The 14,083-nt window shown below is 43.5% G+C and overlaps 1 protein-coding gene across 1 annotated transcript in view; it reads right to left on the bottom strand.

Annotated features, from left to right (window-relative positions):
• The window catches only part of NUP210 (nucleoporin 210), a 74,291-nt gene extending 62,765 nt beyond the window's left edge, over window positions 1-11,526 (bottom strand). Inside the window, exons 1-3 of the mRNA XM_067303821.1 lie at window positions 11,343-11,526; window positions 2,283-2,419; window positions 1,315-1,446 (exon numbers count right to left, since the gene is read on the bottom strand). Of these exons, the coding sequence (XP_067159922.1) occupies window positions 1,315-1,446; window positions 2,283-2,419; window positions 11,343-11,518 (445 nt within the window). The 5' untranslated portion in view covers window positions 11,519-11,526. The remainder of the gene's footprint in view (window positions 1-1,314; window positions 1,447-2,282; window positions 2,420-11,342) is intronic.
• Window positions 11,527-14,083: the final 2,557 nt, after the last annotated feature.

The raw sequence follows: 14,083 nt of genomic DNA, 5'->3' as shown, positions 1-14,083 counted from the left end.
GATCACTGAGATTCCAACATGTACAAAGTTCTCCAAAGAACTGCCCCCCAAGTTACTTAGATTAAAAGGATCTCATTTTCAAAGCTTTTGGGTGTATTCTGATCCCATTAACTGAGATTCGGAAGTTTAGTCCCAAGGCTTCTAACAAACATCTTGTTTCAATCATTCAGATTAAACATTCTTTGCGGGTTTTAAACCACTGCTCCTGTTCCAACTTTGACTTGGAGGGCTTCCAAGGCAAATCTGTCCACTGAGCATGCTTGAGAGCTTGCAGAAACACCAAGCCAAGAATCTGGTATTACACATAGTACAAGAAAATGGAATTACTTTTACTTATTAACATTTTGCTGTATACAAACTGACATACATGATTAATGAAATAAACAAATGTGGGCAGGGTCTCATTAGCTATCCAAAACACAAACAATTTATGCTTTTACATATCATTTGCTTTCAACTCAGTAATTGTTCCCAGAATCATTCGGTTTGCGCGAGTGTTCATGCATGCATAAAAATCAGCTGTTGAAATCAAAGCATGAAATTCTTACTAGCACCAAGATTCTTTTTCTGATGCTAGAGATGGTATATGAAGCAGAAGTTTTCTGCTCCTATTAAATAACTATGGATTCGATCCAAATGCACAATTCCCATGAACCTTAATCATACCTTCCGATAGTGAAACTTTCTATAATGATTAAGGGATATTAATCCAAGCAATTGGTAGATGGTCCTCAGCATCATCTCTTTGAACATCCTGCTGTATGCTTCCTTGGACTCAAATAAAAAGTCTGTTTGCAAAATTCTTTAGACTATTTCAGTTCATAGAAAAAACAAATAAATGAGCTGCTTCACATTTTTGTGCAGCCTTGCTTAGTCTAGTTAAATCCTGATGTGTCATTTCAATGGGACAAACATCAGAACTTTTTCCATTACATTCTTTGAAATTCTGCCTCCAAGTCAGGAGTAAGAGTTGCCATCTTTATTTTAAATTTTGATATTTAAAAATTCTCTTGACACTAGAGTTAAGTTTACTGGGAAAATAAAGAAAAAGAGCAAGCAAAAGATGTCAGAAATCAAGCAGCGTTTTATTTTCCTATTTAGATACTTGGGTATTTGGGTTTTATACTTTTAACAAAAATATATATATAAGAAAAATATTACAATAGGCTACTGAAGGGATTATCCAGAGAACTCCCACATAAATTACTCAGACTGGCCTCTAACATTCAATTTTGTCTCAAATAAACACCATGCATATATTAGACAGTGGAGAATTTCAACATACATTTTATACCTTACTAGGAGATCTCTTACCTTCAGAATCCAAAGCCTGAATTTTTAGCTCCAGTGGTGAATCTTCAAGATAGAGTTCTCTTGTTGTGGACACAATTTGGATGCCATGAATTAAATCAACTATAGCATCACATCGAAGCACTTGTCCAGTTGCTTGAAGAGATGTCAAAAAGACAACACGAAATCAGTAACACTGAACATGCTCACCACGAAAACAACCGCACTAACGTGACAAAATGCATCTCAGATAGCCCTGCAAATTTAAGCCAATGACACAAGGTGCTGACATTGAAGGAACAGAAACTAGGTCATGACCTTGACTACGAAACACCCGGTCCAAGGGCGATTACGGTTAAACAAGCAAGAAAAGCACTTTCCTTCCTCACTGAACTTTAGAATAAATCTTAAAAATCTGTGATTTCCAACTACAGTGACAGACGTTTTCTCTAATTACATATTAAGTTTGTGTAGTGCAACTGTCAGACATGGCCCACATCCTAAAGGACTCAATAACTTTTACCCGGTGAGTCCATAAAACCCTATGTAATTTCTGATTTAGTTACTGTAAAACATTTACTTGATCATCTGTTTTTCCATATCTGGCATTGTAAAAGCTAACAGGATAGATTATATGACAGACACACAAATGCAGCTTTCAGTTTCCTAAATGCCAAACACCTGTATTTGCATTATATAAAAAACATGTATTGAAAGTGATTTTCAGCAATCCCCAGATTTTTAAGAAATTCAGATTTAAGAATTACTTGCTTGCCTGGATGTTTCATTAATATCGATTTGCGGTCTTTAAAAGACAGAACTTAAAGAACAGGCCTACGGAAAGTCTAAAATGATTATGCATATGAATGGCCATTTCTTGTTTTGTGCATTCCTAAATCTGTATTTTATTTCTGGACAATGCCATGATGTTCATAAACAAGCAGTGATGCGCATTTTGCCTGTAGGAAAAAGACAGGAAAGTTAAAACTTACTTATATCTTCAGCAAAGATGATACTCGTCTGACGCGTGGGCTGCGAGGACCGTGCCTGGACAAGAGCTTTCTGCGAACACTGGCGCTCGCCCTGCTCCACCAGTTCTATGCTGGCAACCTCTGGCCTGGTGGAGGACCTGCAAGATTGGTCTGCGTTAGCAGGACTGAAGTTAGCACTAGAGAGAAGCTCTAAAGCACTGGTCTAAAAGCCACCGGCACGCTTTATGTAAGCCATGCCGTGTGATAAGGACCCGACTTTCACACAAGCTGCATCACTTGGGGACCTCAGCAAAAGCCGGGGTCGGCTGGGCAAGGAGGAAAGCGCAGGCCTGAAGCTGCCCGGGAGCCCAGGCGGACAAGTACAGTAGCGTTCCCCCTGCTGCGCCCTGTTCACCAGCACATGCTGCTCAGTCACTTCAAAGCTATCACCAGCTGTTTACAAAGTTACAAAGCCTCCCACGTGATTACTAGCTGGGGGTGGGGTGGGGGGGAATAAAAAGCAAACACAAATACAGAACACTGAAGTAGAACTTAAAATTAAGATTTAGCCAAGAGCCACATGAAAAATTCCATTCACCACTTGTAACTGGCATTTTCAAAATAATTTTCCAAAGTAAACTTCTCAACAAATCAGAAGCTTTTCCTCATTACAGAATTACTTATATTTGCTAAGGCAGAAGCTCAGAACAAATGAGAAACAATATTTTTTAATTAAGAAAATAAAAACGGATTTACTCTGTTTAGTTAAAGCATGTAACACTGTAAAACATGCAAGCTCATATAGTCACCTTTGGTGAAATGTAAGCCTACACGGAATTTTGACCCCAAATTGATGCATCTATCACTTTCCCACTCTGACCTCTACGGCTTTTCTGAAGACAACTGCTCCAGGAAGGAGCTTCGTGGGAAGCTCACCGTGGATGCGGAGCCCAATATCTCACTTCTCGCACCCCCAAAATTTCCAAGTATGTGTGTGCGAGGGAAATCAATTTTAAAAAAAGCTATTAGTAGATCAGTGTCTTGAAACTAAGCGTGAAATACTGAGAGCGCCTGGCCGAGGCCCGAGTGCGCGGCGCCCAAAGCGATCCAAGCAGGCGGGCAGGCCGCGCTCCCTGCCGGGCGCTTCGAGGGCAGCCCACCTCCGAGCGGGAGCGGGAACGGGAGCAGGAACGGGAGCGGGAGCTGCCCGGCGGCGCCAGCGGGCCGAGCAGCCAGGGCTCCGCGCGGCTCCCACTCCCGCTCCCGCTGCCTTGGCACAGGGGAGCTGCCCCGGGGCCGGCAGAATCACTTCTCCCAGACGATGACAGCTGCTCCGATAAGGCACTGCACAATCCGGTAAATATAATCGGCCTGTGCGCTGGAGCCCAAGGGTAAAGGTGCTGAAGCCACATTCATTTAGACCTTTCTTCTGGAGGTTTTGCAAGAATGCCTGTGATCTATGGGAAAAATCTTTTAAATCTGCAAGGGGCTGGAGGAGAGGAGTTTCAAAAAAGAAAAGCAATACCATACATGCCCTTCTCCCCAAATTTAGGGTTTACCTACTTTTATTATCAGCAGAACCAACCAATCAAACCAGTGGGGGGGGGGGCAAAAAAAACAAAACAAACAAAAAAACCCAGTCCCTTGTTGACAAAAAACATTAATTTCAAAAAAAAACCAAAAAAAACCACAATATATTCAAATTTCTTAGCATTAACAGTTACAATCAAGCTGAACGTGGACCAATCTAGTCGCGATCACTGGAACAAAACTGCAAAACTCTTTTGCCAACTTAAGCAATAAAAGGCACAATTCCAAATAGAAATCCAGGCGCATGAGCCCGAGAGCATTCAGTTCGAAGCAGTACAACAGGGAACACTACATTTCTCACAGAGAGAAACTTTATATGACAGAAAAATCCATTTGTGTCAGCGCTCTGGTTCCCTACCTATAGGTCTGCATTTTACCATACTGCCCTGTTGCACCAATGGGGCCCTAAAAGCTTGTAATCTGAGGGCACAAGAACCCAGGCAGAACATTTTTAATTGGGCACATCAGTGTAGGTGTACAGGTTCGTTAGACACTGCTTATCAGTTAGCATAATATTGCTGTCCTGGGCAAAACTCATTAATTTAATGAAATATTAATTCGTAATATTGATGTGCTTCCAGCAATATTTTCTTCAGACAAAGACCAGATTTAAAGGATTTTGAAACAATAGTAGCAATTACCAACACAGAAATTTTGAAATATTTCAACAGATCACTAACAGCACTTAGCAATGGACAATTTAAACCCCAATTAAAAGTTTAAACCTGAAGATTAAGTTTGTTATATTTTAACAATGCACACTTTGTACATGAACATTTTTATGTTAGGGTTTGCACTGCTTCTATAAGAATATGGTTCAGTACCTATTTTAATTAGTAGCTTCAACTTTGCTATACAGTGTTTAATTTAATAATGACAATTAGTTATTTACCTTTCATTCTGTAACTTCTTAGGCAACCATGAAACAGTTTCCCAATTTTTAGCAAGTTTCTCTAAACAATGTTAGTATTCACAGCCAAACAGTTTCTTTAAGCTGAGCATGCAGATTTGACTTAATATGCACACAGATATTTTTAAATAAACATTTAAGGAATTTACTTCCGCTTAGTTTTATTACATAGTTCTTTACATTGTTTAAAACTCTTTGCCATAAGATTTTTTTGATTAATTTGAGATTTTGCTTTTTACAGTCTGAGATTGATTGCATTTCCAAACACAAAAGGGGTTTCACCGTGCATTTTATTTGTTCTTCTATTATATGGCTATATAACAGATAACACTACAATTTGCACTAATAACCATATTGTAAAAGTAGGTCTAATTATAGGATTTTTTCAGATTAGAAGGCGGCAGGAAAAAGATAAACTAGAGGTTTGCATTTAATTACAGCTGTAAACTTGCATGCACTCTAAAATTTTACAGGAGTTTCTATCCTTTTAAAGCTGAATGCCAGTTAATTCTTAGCTGTTACTGCAATAGTGAATGTGAGTTTAGGTATGATTTGTCCTCTAACAGTAGTTAAAAATCAGAGGTAAAATACCAGATGAATTTATTACAATTTTTATACAAATACACTTTTAGTTATATAACAAATAGGACTTTTGCTTATTTTAGGCAATTTCCTGAACTGGGCAGGTGAAGTAAGCCCTTTTTGTGATTTGGTTTACTATTGTGATTTATATTATAAAACAATGTGCATGAATATTGTTTTTTATACCGTTACCTCTGGAATATTAGATGATCCCTGGACATCATTCAGCGACACCAAAAAAGCACATTCCAAAAAGTCATTCCATTTACAGATACCTCCTATTCAGGGTCAAGTATGGAAAGGACAAGGCACTAATCAAATAGTCCTTATATTACAGTAGCATTACTATACTGGGATCACTGCTGTCCCCTAGATGGACAAGAAACTTTTGCTTTAAAAATGACACCAAATACTGCATCTTGTATCATCTTCCACCTCCTGCAGATTTTGGGCAGCACATCAGCGTGTGATATTGAGAGCTAGTCCTGTCAGAGGTCAAGATTCGATGCTGAGAAGTGAGCAGCGGGAAGCATTTCCGGCACTCGCTCTCAATCCCATACCAGTGCCTAGAAGGGTGGCAGGGGAGGAAGCACTAGAGAGAAGAGCAAGGAAACGGAAAAAAGCTAACATATGTCCCAGCATTTATCTCTCTCAGAACGAGATTCTACTCGCAAAGGTATTTACATGACTTGCACTAAAGTCAGTCAGTCCTCTTGCTGATTTCCATTTCATTCATGAATTTTTTTGCCATGGACAGAACTATGTGCCAAGATTATGTCTACAGATCTTCCCAGTCCTATTCCCATGCTTCTTACTGACTTTTCCGTCATGTCACATTGGAACACTTCAAGGATTATAGTTAAATTGTTTAGCAGCTGGTTTAAAGATCAGACAAATATAATTTTCTCTGCAACTCTATCATTATTTTGTCAATTTTTATTGCTTCAGCATATTACATTGTTTTGCCAACTCTCTGGACTAAACGCAACTGACTATATTAGCAGAAACTCGCCTTTCTGAAGATGTGCCGTAACTATCAGTTGATCTAATATTTTAGAGTTTATCAGGCATGTGGGCAGATACCTAGCCAGAACAAAACCAAAAAGTAAAGGTTGTCAAGAGCTTGATAAGGCTGGATTGATCAATACATCAGGTGCCTAATTTACGCCTTATTCTCAGGGCTAACTCGTTGTTTACATACCAAAATGAACACAAACAGCATGCAGGCAACTGTAATTGTACGATAAAAAGCAGATTCCCTGAGAACCAAGGATATGGGAACTGAATCCATTCCAAAGAAAACACAGAGGGAGCCTGGCTGAATTCCCCCAAATCTTACGAATTTTTAACTACACAGTGGACAACTATCTCTCTACTGTTCGCTCAGTCCTCTTCTAGGATATCTCGTATTGTACTGGGAAAACAAAGCAGCAAAAAATTCTTCATCCAGTTCTGCTTTAAAGGCAAACGGAAACATCACATGCCACAGAACCAAGATGAAGCTTTTGCTCACGGGATTTTTCTAACGGTGCTCAGCTGACATGCCCATTAACTTCAAAGGAAGCAGTTTTAAGCCAGTGATGATTGTTTTCAAAATCCTATCCAGATGCCCAACTGAAATCAATTTATTTTGTCAAATCAACAGGTGGCCAAAAGTATTTTTACCATAACTGCTTACTTTGCACCTCCTCTAGCTGCGTTAAGGAAAAGGCCATGATCCGTCTGCTAGTCACCTTAGCGTTTTGAAATAACAACCGATGTAACTAACAGAATGAAAGGTTGGCCTAAACAAGTCGTTCTGAAATTAGCTTACCCTAATTTCCAAACAGCAAACAAAGAAAAAGAAACACTCTAAAAATAGTAGTGTTATTCCAAAATACAAATGTGACATTTGGCGATACTACAAAATATTTGTTCCGCTAAACCTTCTCATATGTACAAACGCTTACAGTTTAGATCACTAAGATCCACATGGAGAAAGCAGAAATCTTAGAACACTTCACAGGTGTTCAGCAACGGAAGCTGCCACAGTGGACAAGAGCCCCTGCTCTTTCTGTCCTCCTTCCCTGGCAGGAAACACTCAGATTCAGAAGAATTTTCCTCAACAGTAAACCTGCGCTGCAGGTCTGTCAAGAGAAAAGCAGGAAGATTTCCTCCGCCTCCTCACCCTTGGCAGAGCACCTGCACTGCAGGCTCGGCGAGGCGCGCTGGCGTGCTCGGGAGAGCTCGGCCTCGCAGCCCTTCCTGCTCTGCCGATGAGGATAACCCGGCCCTTTTCTGGGATGCTTCTGCTACTCAGGAGAGCTCGCTTAAAGCCGTGCTGCAGGAGCAGACGCTGCGGCGCGCCAAGTCTACGCAGCAGTCGGCGGTAGGAAAGAGGGCATGTTTTGTCGCCCGCTGTGAAGCCCTTACAAGGGGGAGATGCAGAGCAGGTGAGAACCAAAGAAAGGTGTAAGGACTAGAGGGGTCTCTTGATCAGAATACAGAAAATGGCAGTCAGTATCTCACGCAAGATGTTTTTCAGTGAGAAACGAGGATGGATTGTGGTAACACAGGTAGCTAGGGGGGGAAAAATATCTATCTATCTATATATAGATATAAAATATTGCAGATGAGACTGTCAGCCTTAAAGCAAAATTTGATCAGCAATTTGATCATCTTGATCAGCAATTCTGTATTTACTTATTTATTTTTTTTTAATGCTGTAAGCCACCATATCTCTCTAAACTAACTTATTACAAAACAGTATCAGAAATACCACAAGATAAGGAGCTGGGAATTGAACTTTGCTGTGTAACTACTCAAAAAGCAGCACTGCATCTAGGTTTTGATTTCTCTGCAAGTACCTGCAAATTATGTGACTCCATAATACTGAACTACTGGATATCTTACTCCAATATTCAGCCATCTGTTCTTCTCATAATGAGAATTAGGCTTATGTATTGTAGTAAGTGACATTCTCATATCAAAACACATATTCAGGAAGACAATAAACTCTCCTTTGTTACATTTGCAACAAACAACAATATATTGGGCCATTATCACCTTCAAACAGCTTCTTATAGCTGAACCTTTCTATAATAAAACCTTGACCTCAATGGTCAATGGTGCAAACAGTTGTGTTTCTTAAAGCTAGCTCTTAAAGTTTAACTTCCTACAGATTCATATGAGGTATCCCAATTCTACAAGACATGAAATAATGATGTTTAAATCATGCACAATGTTTACAAACAGGAACATTGTATGCTTTGAAAATGAAGCTTTGAGATTAAAACTTTTAACAAAAAAAATTTGTTGTTGAAATAAGAGAATAGTTTTCATATGCTACTTCTAACCTAACAATCATCCATATTACACAACCTTAGTTCCCTCTTCAGAGGCAAAGGGCCTGAATCTTATAATTTCCATTCTAAATTCCTGCTTTCACACATGCAAATCCACCCATCATTTTACAGATACTGGGGGAAGAATAATTATTACTTTTAATAACATTATATTTGGTACTTCTTAAGTTCATTAGTTTAATTGTCTCCTTCCAACAACTACTAGTATCAACAGCTTTCACAGGGAAGTACAGGAAACTTGTCAGTAAATAGATGTGGAGCTATCTGCCCCCCAAAGCAAACCTCTTTCTAGTCTCTCACAGTCAGAGGCCTGCAGGGGCTAGGATGCAGAGTAGAGGGGAAGACAGCAGCGGATGCACCTTAGCAAACGTGCTCAGGGCACCGTTACAACCCTTACTGCTTTTACTCAGCACCCCCCTCCGCAGCCCCCCCTCCCCCCAGCTACTACTTCCTTGTAATGGTTTTGTAAGCACGCGCAGAATTTTACCACCCACATCCTGCCAGTCCCTGCAAAGGGGAAGCGAATGCACGTTTACAAGCCCAGAGCAGAAAATGATGGCACACCTTAAACGAGATCAGCATGGTTTCATTAATTCTCAACCAAAATTAACCCCCAAATGGCAGATATAAGGAGAAAATGGCAAAACAAGTTGAAGCCTATTTATACAAGAAATATGAACCACTGCTGGCACCTGATACCAGCGTAACGTGCTCTGAAGTGCCTACAAAGTCTCCCTCATTACAGACATATAGACAGAATAGATCAAATTTGGGCTCCAAATCTGGCATTCCCTAGAGTATAATCTTGGGATCAACAGATGAAAAGATCTAATGGGATTTACAAAGGTCTACATATTTCTCCTGATAATTAAACAGTGGCACATGTGGGAGTGGTTGTAACCGGTCCAACATCATCCAGCAGACTGCTGGCAAAACAGGAAAGAGAAGCTACGCCCCTCAAATTTTACTAGCATTTTGATGAGTCCATTTTTTGTCTTACTAGAATGTACTTTACTACATAAACTAATTATGCTATATTCTTTTAAGGACTTTACAGATTATGGTAAGGAAAAAGACAAACCCCATACTTGCGAGATATTTACTAAAATAGCCCTTACAAAAACTAAATCACACAAACACATGCAGCTGCACCTAGTGACTCGCTTTTGGTCAACTTTCAGTGCAACTCTTATTACTGTTTTTATGCATGAACATCTGCAGACTTCAGGTTGTCACAGATCAAAGACTTGTAACCAGGCCAGAAATGAGAAGCATAGGACCACCAGATAAATATACTCTTACACAGAGGTCCGAGCGGCAAACAGATACAGAATAAGAACCATCACCCAAAAAGTTGTATTTCAGTAACTGTCAACCAAAAAACAAGTAACAAAAAACTGCTACAAGCAATTTAAGTATACAATCTGGCATATAGGGAAGTATCATCCTAAACATATCCGACTTTTGCATTTTTTCAGATGGATACTGCCTGCTCATTACAGATCCAAATTGCAATTTTGGTATATTAAAGGACAGATGAGGAATAGAGAATGCCTGCTAAACAGCAAGACTACAACACAGTGTCTCAATCTGCACACAGCATGGTATTTGCCTGAAGACCCCTTGTGCTTGACACAGCCAAAATTTGCATCCCTTAAGCAGACTGCTCTGCCGGCAGGCCAAGAGAAGGGACTCTGGGCCGGAAGTTCTTGATTACACCCCATGTGCTCAACGAGGCCTCCAAAAGACCAGGCCCCAGCAAAACTTTCATCTTTTAAGACTTCTTGACTTCATCCTCCAAGACAACGTGCTCAGCGTATCGCTCGAGTTTACCACAACGCTGAGAGGCTGTTTCACCCTAGTGCTTTGTGATTTAATTCCCTGTTCTTTATTTTCCAGAGCAGCGTATCCCAAGTTCAAACCATCCATCCTTCGCGACAGAACCTGCCGAGCGATGGGCGTATTTCCACAGTGGTGACACGAGGGCAGGCCCTGCGTGCCGTGGTCCCCGGCAGCCGGCCACACGTGCCATGGGACGGCGCGGGCTGTGGGATGGCATGGGATGGTGCAGGGTAGCGTGGGGTGGCGCGCTGCCTTCATCCGGGTGCCCTCCAGCCGCAGGGACTTTCCTGAGGACTTCTTGAGCCCTAGTCTCCAGACACAGCCTCTGCTAAGCGGGTTTAGAGTACCCTGTGGAAAGCATCGGTGCTGCCTGAAGCAACCGCCCTGAGCCGAGCCCCTGCCGACCTCTGCCCTCAGGTGCTTCTTTGTTTCTGGGGAAAAGCGCCCAGGACGGCCGGGAGAGCTGGCGGGCCACCCCCAATCCCGCGGAACGCCGCGGGAGCGGCGCAGCGCTGCGCGGGGGCCGGCGCGGCCGCTGCGGGGCAGCAGGCCCGGGCAGGGCGCTGCGTGGGGCCCGGCCGGCTCCGCGCCGCGGCGGGCGGGAAGCGCCGCCCTCCCGCCCCGGGCCCGGCAAGGCCCGGCCCGGCCGCGCAGGTGCACCGGCCCCGCAGCCGCCACGGCACGGCACGGCACGGCACGGCACGGCACGGCACGGCACGGCACGGCACGGACGGCGCCGGGCCCGGAGCGGCGGCGGACAAAGGGCGGCGGCGGCGCCCCACGTGGCTGCGGCGGCCCCGGCCGCGCACTCACCAGCGGTAGCAGCCCTCGCTGGCCTCCAGCGTGAAGTTGATCCTGGTGCTGCGGGCGAAGGGCAGCAGCACCTTGGGGATGCTGAGCTTGGAGGCGGCGGCGAGGCAGAGCAGCAGCAGCAGCAGCAGGAGGAGCAGCGCTGGCGGCCGCGGCGCGGCGGCGGCGCCCGCAGCCATGCTGCGCGCCGGGGGCCGCCGGGGCTGGCTGCGGCCGCGGCGCTGGCAGCAGCGCGGGGCGCCCGCGCGGGAAAGGGCGGCCGTGCGCCGCGGGGGAGGGACGTCGGCGGCCGCGCGGGCCGCGCCGGGCCGGCCCCCGGGGGCGGAGGGGCGCGGCGAGGGGCCGGGCCGCCCTGCCCTTGCCCTGCCCGGCCCGGCCCGGCCCTGCTCGGGGCGCCGGCCCGCCCCGCCCCGCCGCACGGCGGCCGCGGCCCCTGAGCGCGGAGCTCGGCCCCGGGGCGGCGGCGGCGGCGGCGCGGGGCTCCCCGGGGCCTCTGCCCTCCGCGGCTGCGGGTCTGGCCGGGGCGGCGGAGAAGCCGCCGGGTCGCTTTGCAACTCGCCTGCCGCTTCGTGACTGTCACACCCCCATCGAATGGTGCTGCACCATTAACAGTCCGTGGTGTGGTCGAAGAGGTAATTTTATTTCGAATTGCTTCAATTCCAGGAAATAGCCGTAGCCGAATAATTGCTTTAGAATACTAATACGGAAAGTAATACAAGATAAGGACAGAATGGAGGTTAATTTGGGTCTAACATGAAGGGCATCCCTAGTGCTAAGGACTATTGAAGCTTTCCTGTTGTGAGGCTAATATTTGGAAAAAACCTAGTGACTGGTGGGGAATGTATTTTATGGGATGGAGCAAGCAACTGAATGATGTAAATGTTAACATTAAAGGTTGCGGTCAAAGTGAGGAATGTTTGGCAAGTAAAACTGTTGAAGATTTTGGCACAACTGAAAGACTGCTTTGGGGTAGGTAGAATGGAAGTGGAGAAGTTTACTGGGACTGCTGAGAAAGGAAATGGGTTTCCCTAGGTTGTGTTGCAGAGTTTAGAAAGCGATAAGCTAATGGTTAGGATCAACAAGGTACTTTTCACAAGCTTAAATCGTTGCACTAGCTCGCCTCAGTTTGCTTGGAAATGGAGCACGTCCTTCAGCATTAACCAGGTGTTCGGGAGGAGGCCTTGGCACCGGCATGGAGATCGGGAGGCTGCGAGCTCGCTGTGGCTGCCCCCCTCCGTTGCACGGGCCCTCGCGAAGTCCCAGGGCATGGCTGCACACAGCTCCTCTGGGGACTGGGGCGTCGTTTGTTAAAACAGGGCTGAGAGTTAAAGAATCTGTAGGGGATATGGATAGTACCTATCCACATTTACATTATTTATCATACTATTTCAATGTACACATTGCGGTATTAATAGTGATGGTAACAGCTAAGCTAAGCAATAATGCTTTTGTCATAAAAATATATTGTCATATCTTTAAATGCAGGAAGGCTGCTTTTCCTGTGCTCCTCATGCCCTCGGAAAAAATGGTAGATGGACTAAAAAGCAGGGGGTGAAGAACTTGAGAAAAGGAACTCGGGGGTACGTGTACTCTGCAAACTAGATGATTACCAGGAGCAGTCTTGGCGTGAGAAGCCTGGAACTCTCCCAAGGCGCAGAGTAAATAGCTAGATTTCTTTAGCTAACCTAGCTTGACCTTTTGCTATATTACTCAAAAGCAAGGCTGGACAGCACAGGAAGTAGGGCAGTGAAAGAAGAAGAAAAAGGAGAGAAAAGGAAAGATTTAATCGGAACCAAATGATCTGTAATCATTTAAGCGTTCAGAACCTGGAACAGAATCCAGGAATTACCAGTCTCAATTTGATTTTTTTTTTTAAGTGTAAATATCTTGCAACGTATATATTTTATTTTCGGCTAGTGACTGGACCTCATAGTGGTTGACAACATTGTACTACTCAGTAACTTTGTTATAGATGTTTTTGCTGAAGCTTTAAATTAATTGGTGATTCATGTAGGGATAAATATGATTCCGTATGATGGAATTTCTGAGTAGTTAATGATTTGCTTTTTTAGAAACTTAGAACATTACCTGAAAGTACTCTGAAAGATCATTATATTTTGTAAGTCAAAAGTCATGTTGATATTGCAATCTTAATTTATCCTTAAGTCTATATGCATTTATCTATGTAATTACAGCAACATTATGTTTTATGGTAAGATCTCTTCACCATTCAGTGCATGGGAAACGTCACACTTCGGAATTAATCAAAGCTATGTAGTGAATTAAGCTATCGTGTGGAGGACCTATTTTTCTTAAGTATGGCATATATTCAGTGGAATGGTATATATTCAGTGACAAAAAGAATTTTAAGAAAGATTTTTAGTCTGCCTGCCATTTTTTCCAAGGGCATGAAGAGCACAGGAAAAGCAGTCTTCCTACATTTAAAGATATGACAATATATTTTTATGACAAAAGCATTATTGTTTAGCTTAGCAGTTAGCATCACTATTAATACCGCAATGGGTACATTGAAATAGTATGATAAATAATGTAAATGTGGATCATCTCAGAATTAAAGTAGTTGAATTCTGCCCTTCATTGGCAGATTGGATCCAGATTGGATGTTGTCCAGAGACATAGTTGAGAGTTTGCCCGGTTCTAATTTAGGCACTATAGAGATTAACTAGTTCTCATCTATTCTGAACAAGTAAACTTATCTGGGGCTTTTTATTTACCTAGGAGGG

This window comes from Apteryx mantelli, chromosome 12 (assembly GCF_036417845.1).
Source record: "Apteryx mantelli isolate bAptMan1 chromosome 12, bAptMan1.hap1, whole genome shotgun sequence".
Classification (NCBI taxonomy): Eukaryota; Metazoa; Chordata; class Aves; order Apterygiformes; family Apterygidae; genus Apteryx; species Apteryx mantelli.
Note: the sequence above shows the minus strand (reverse complement) of the source record. Positions and strands in the feature narration are given on the sequence as shown.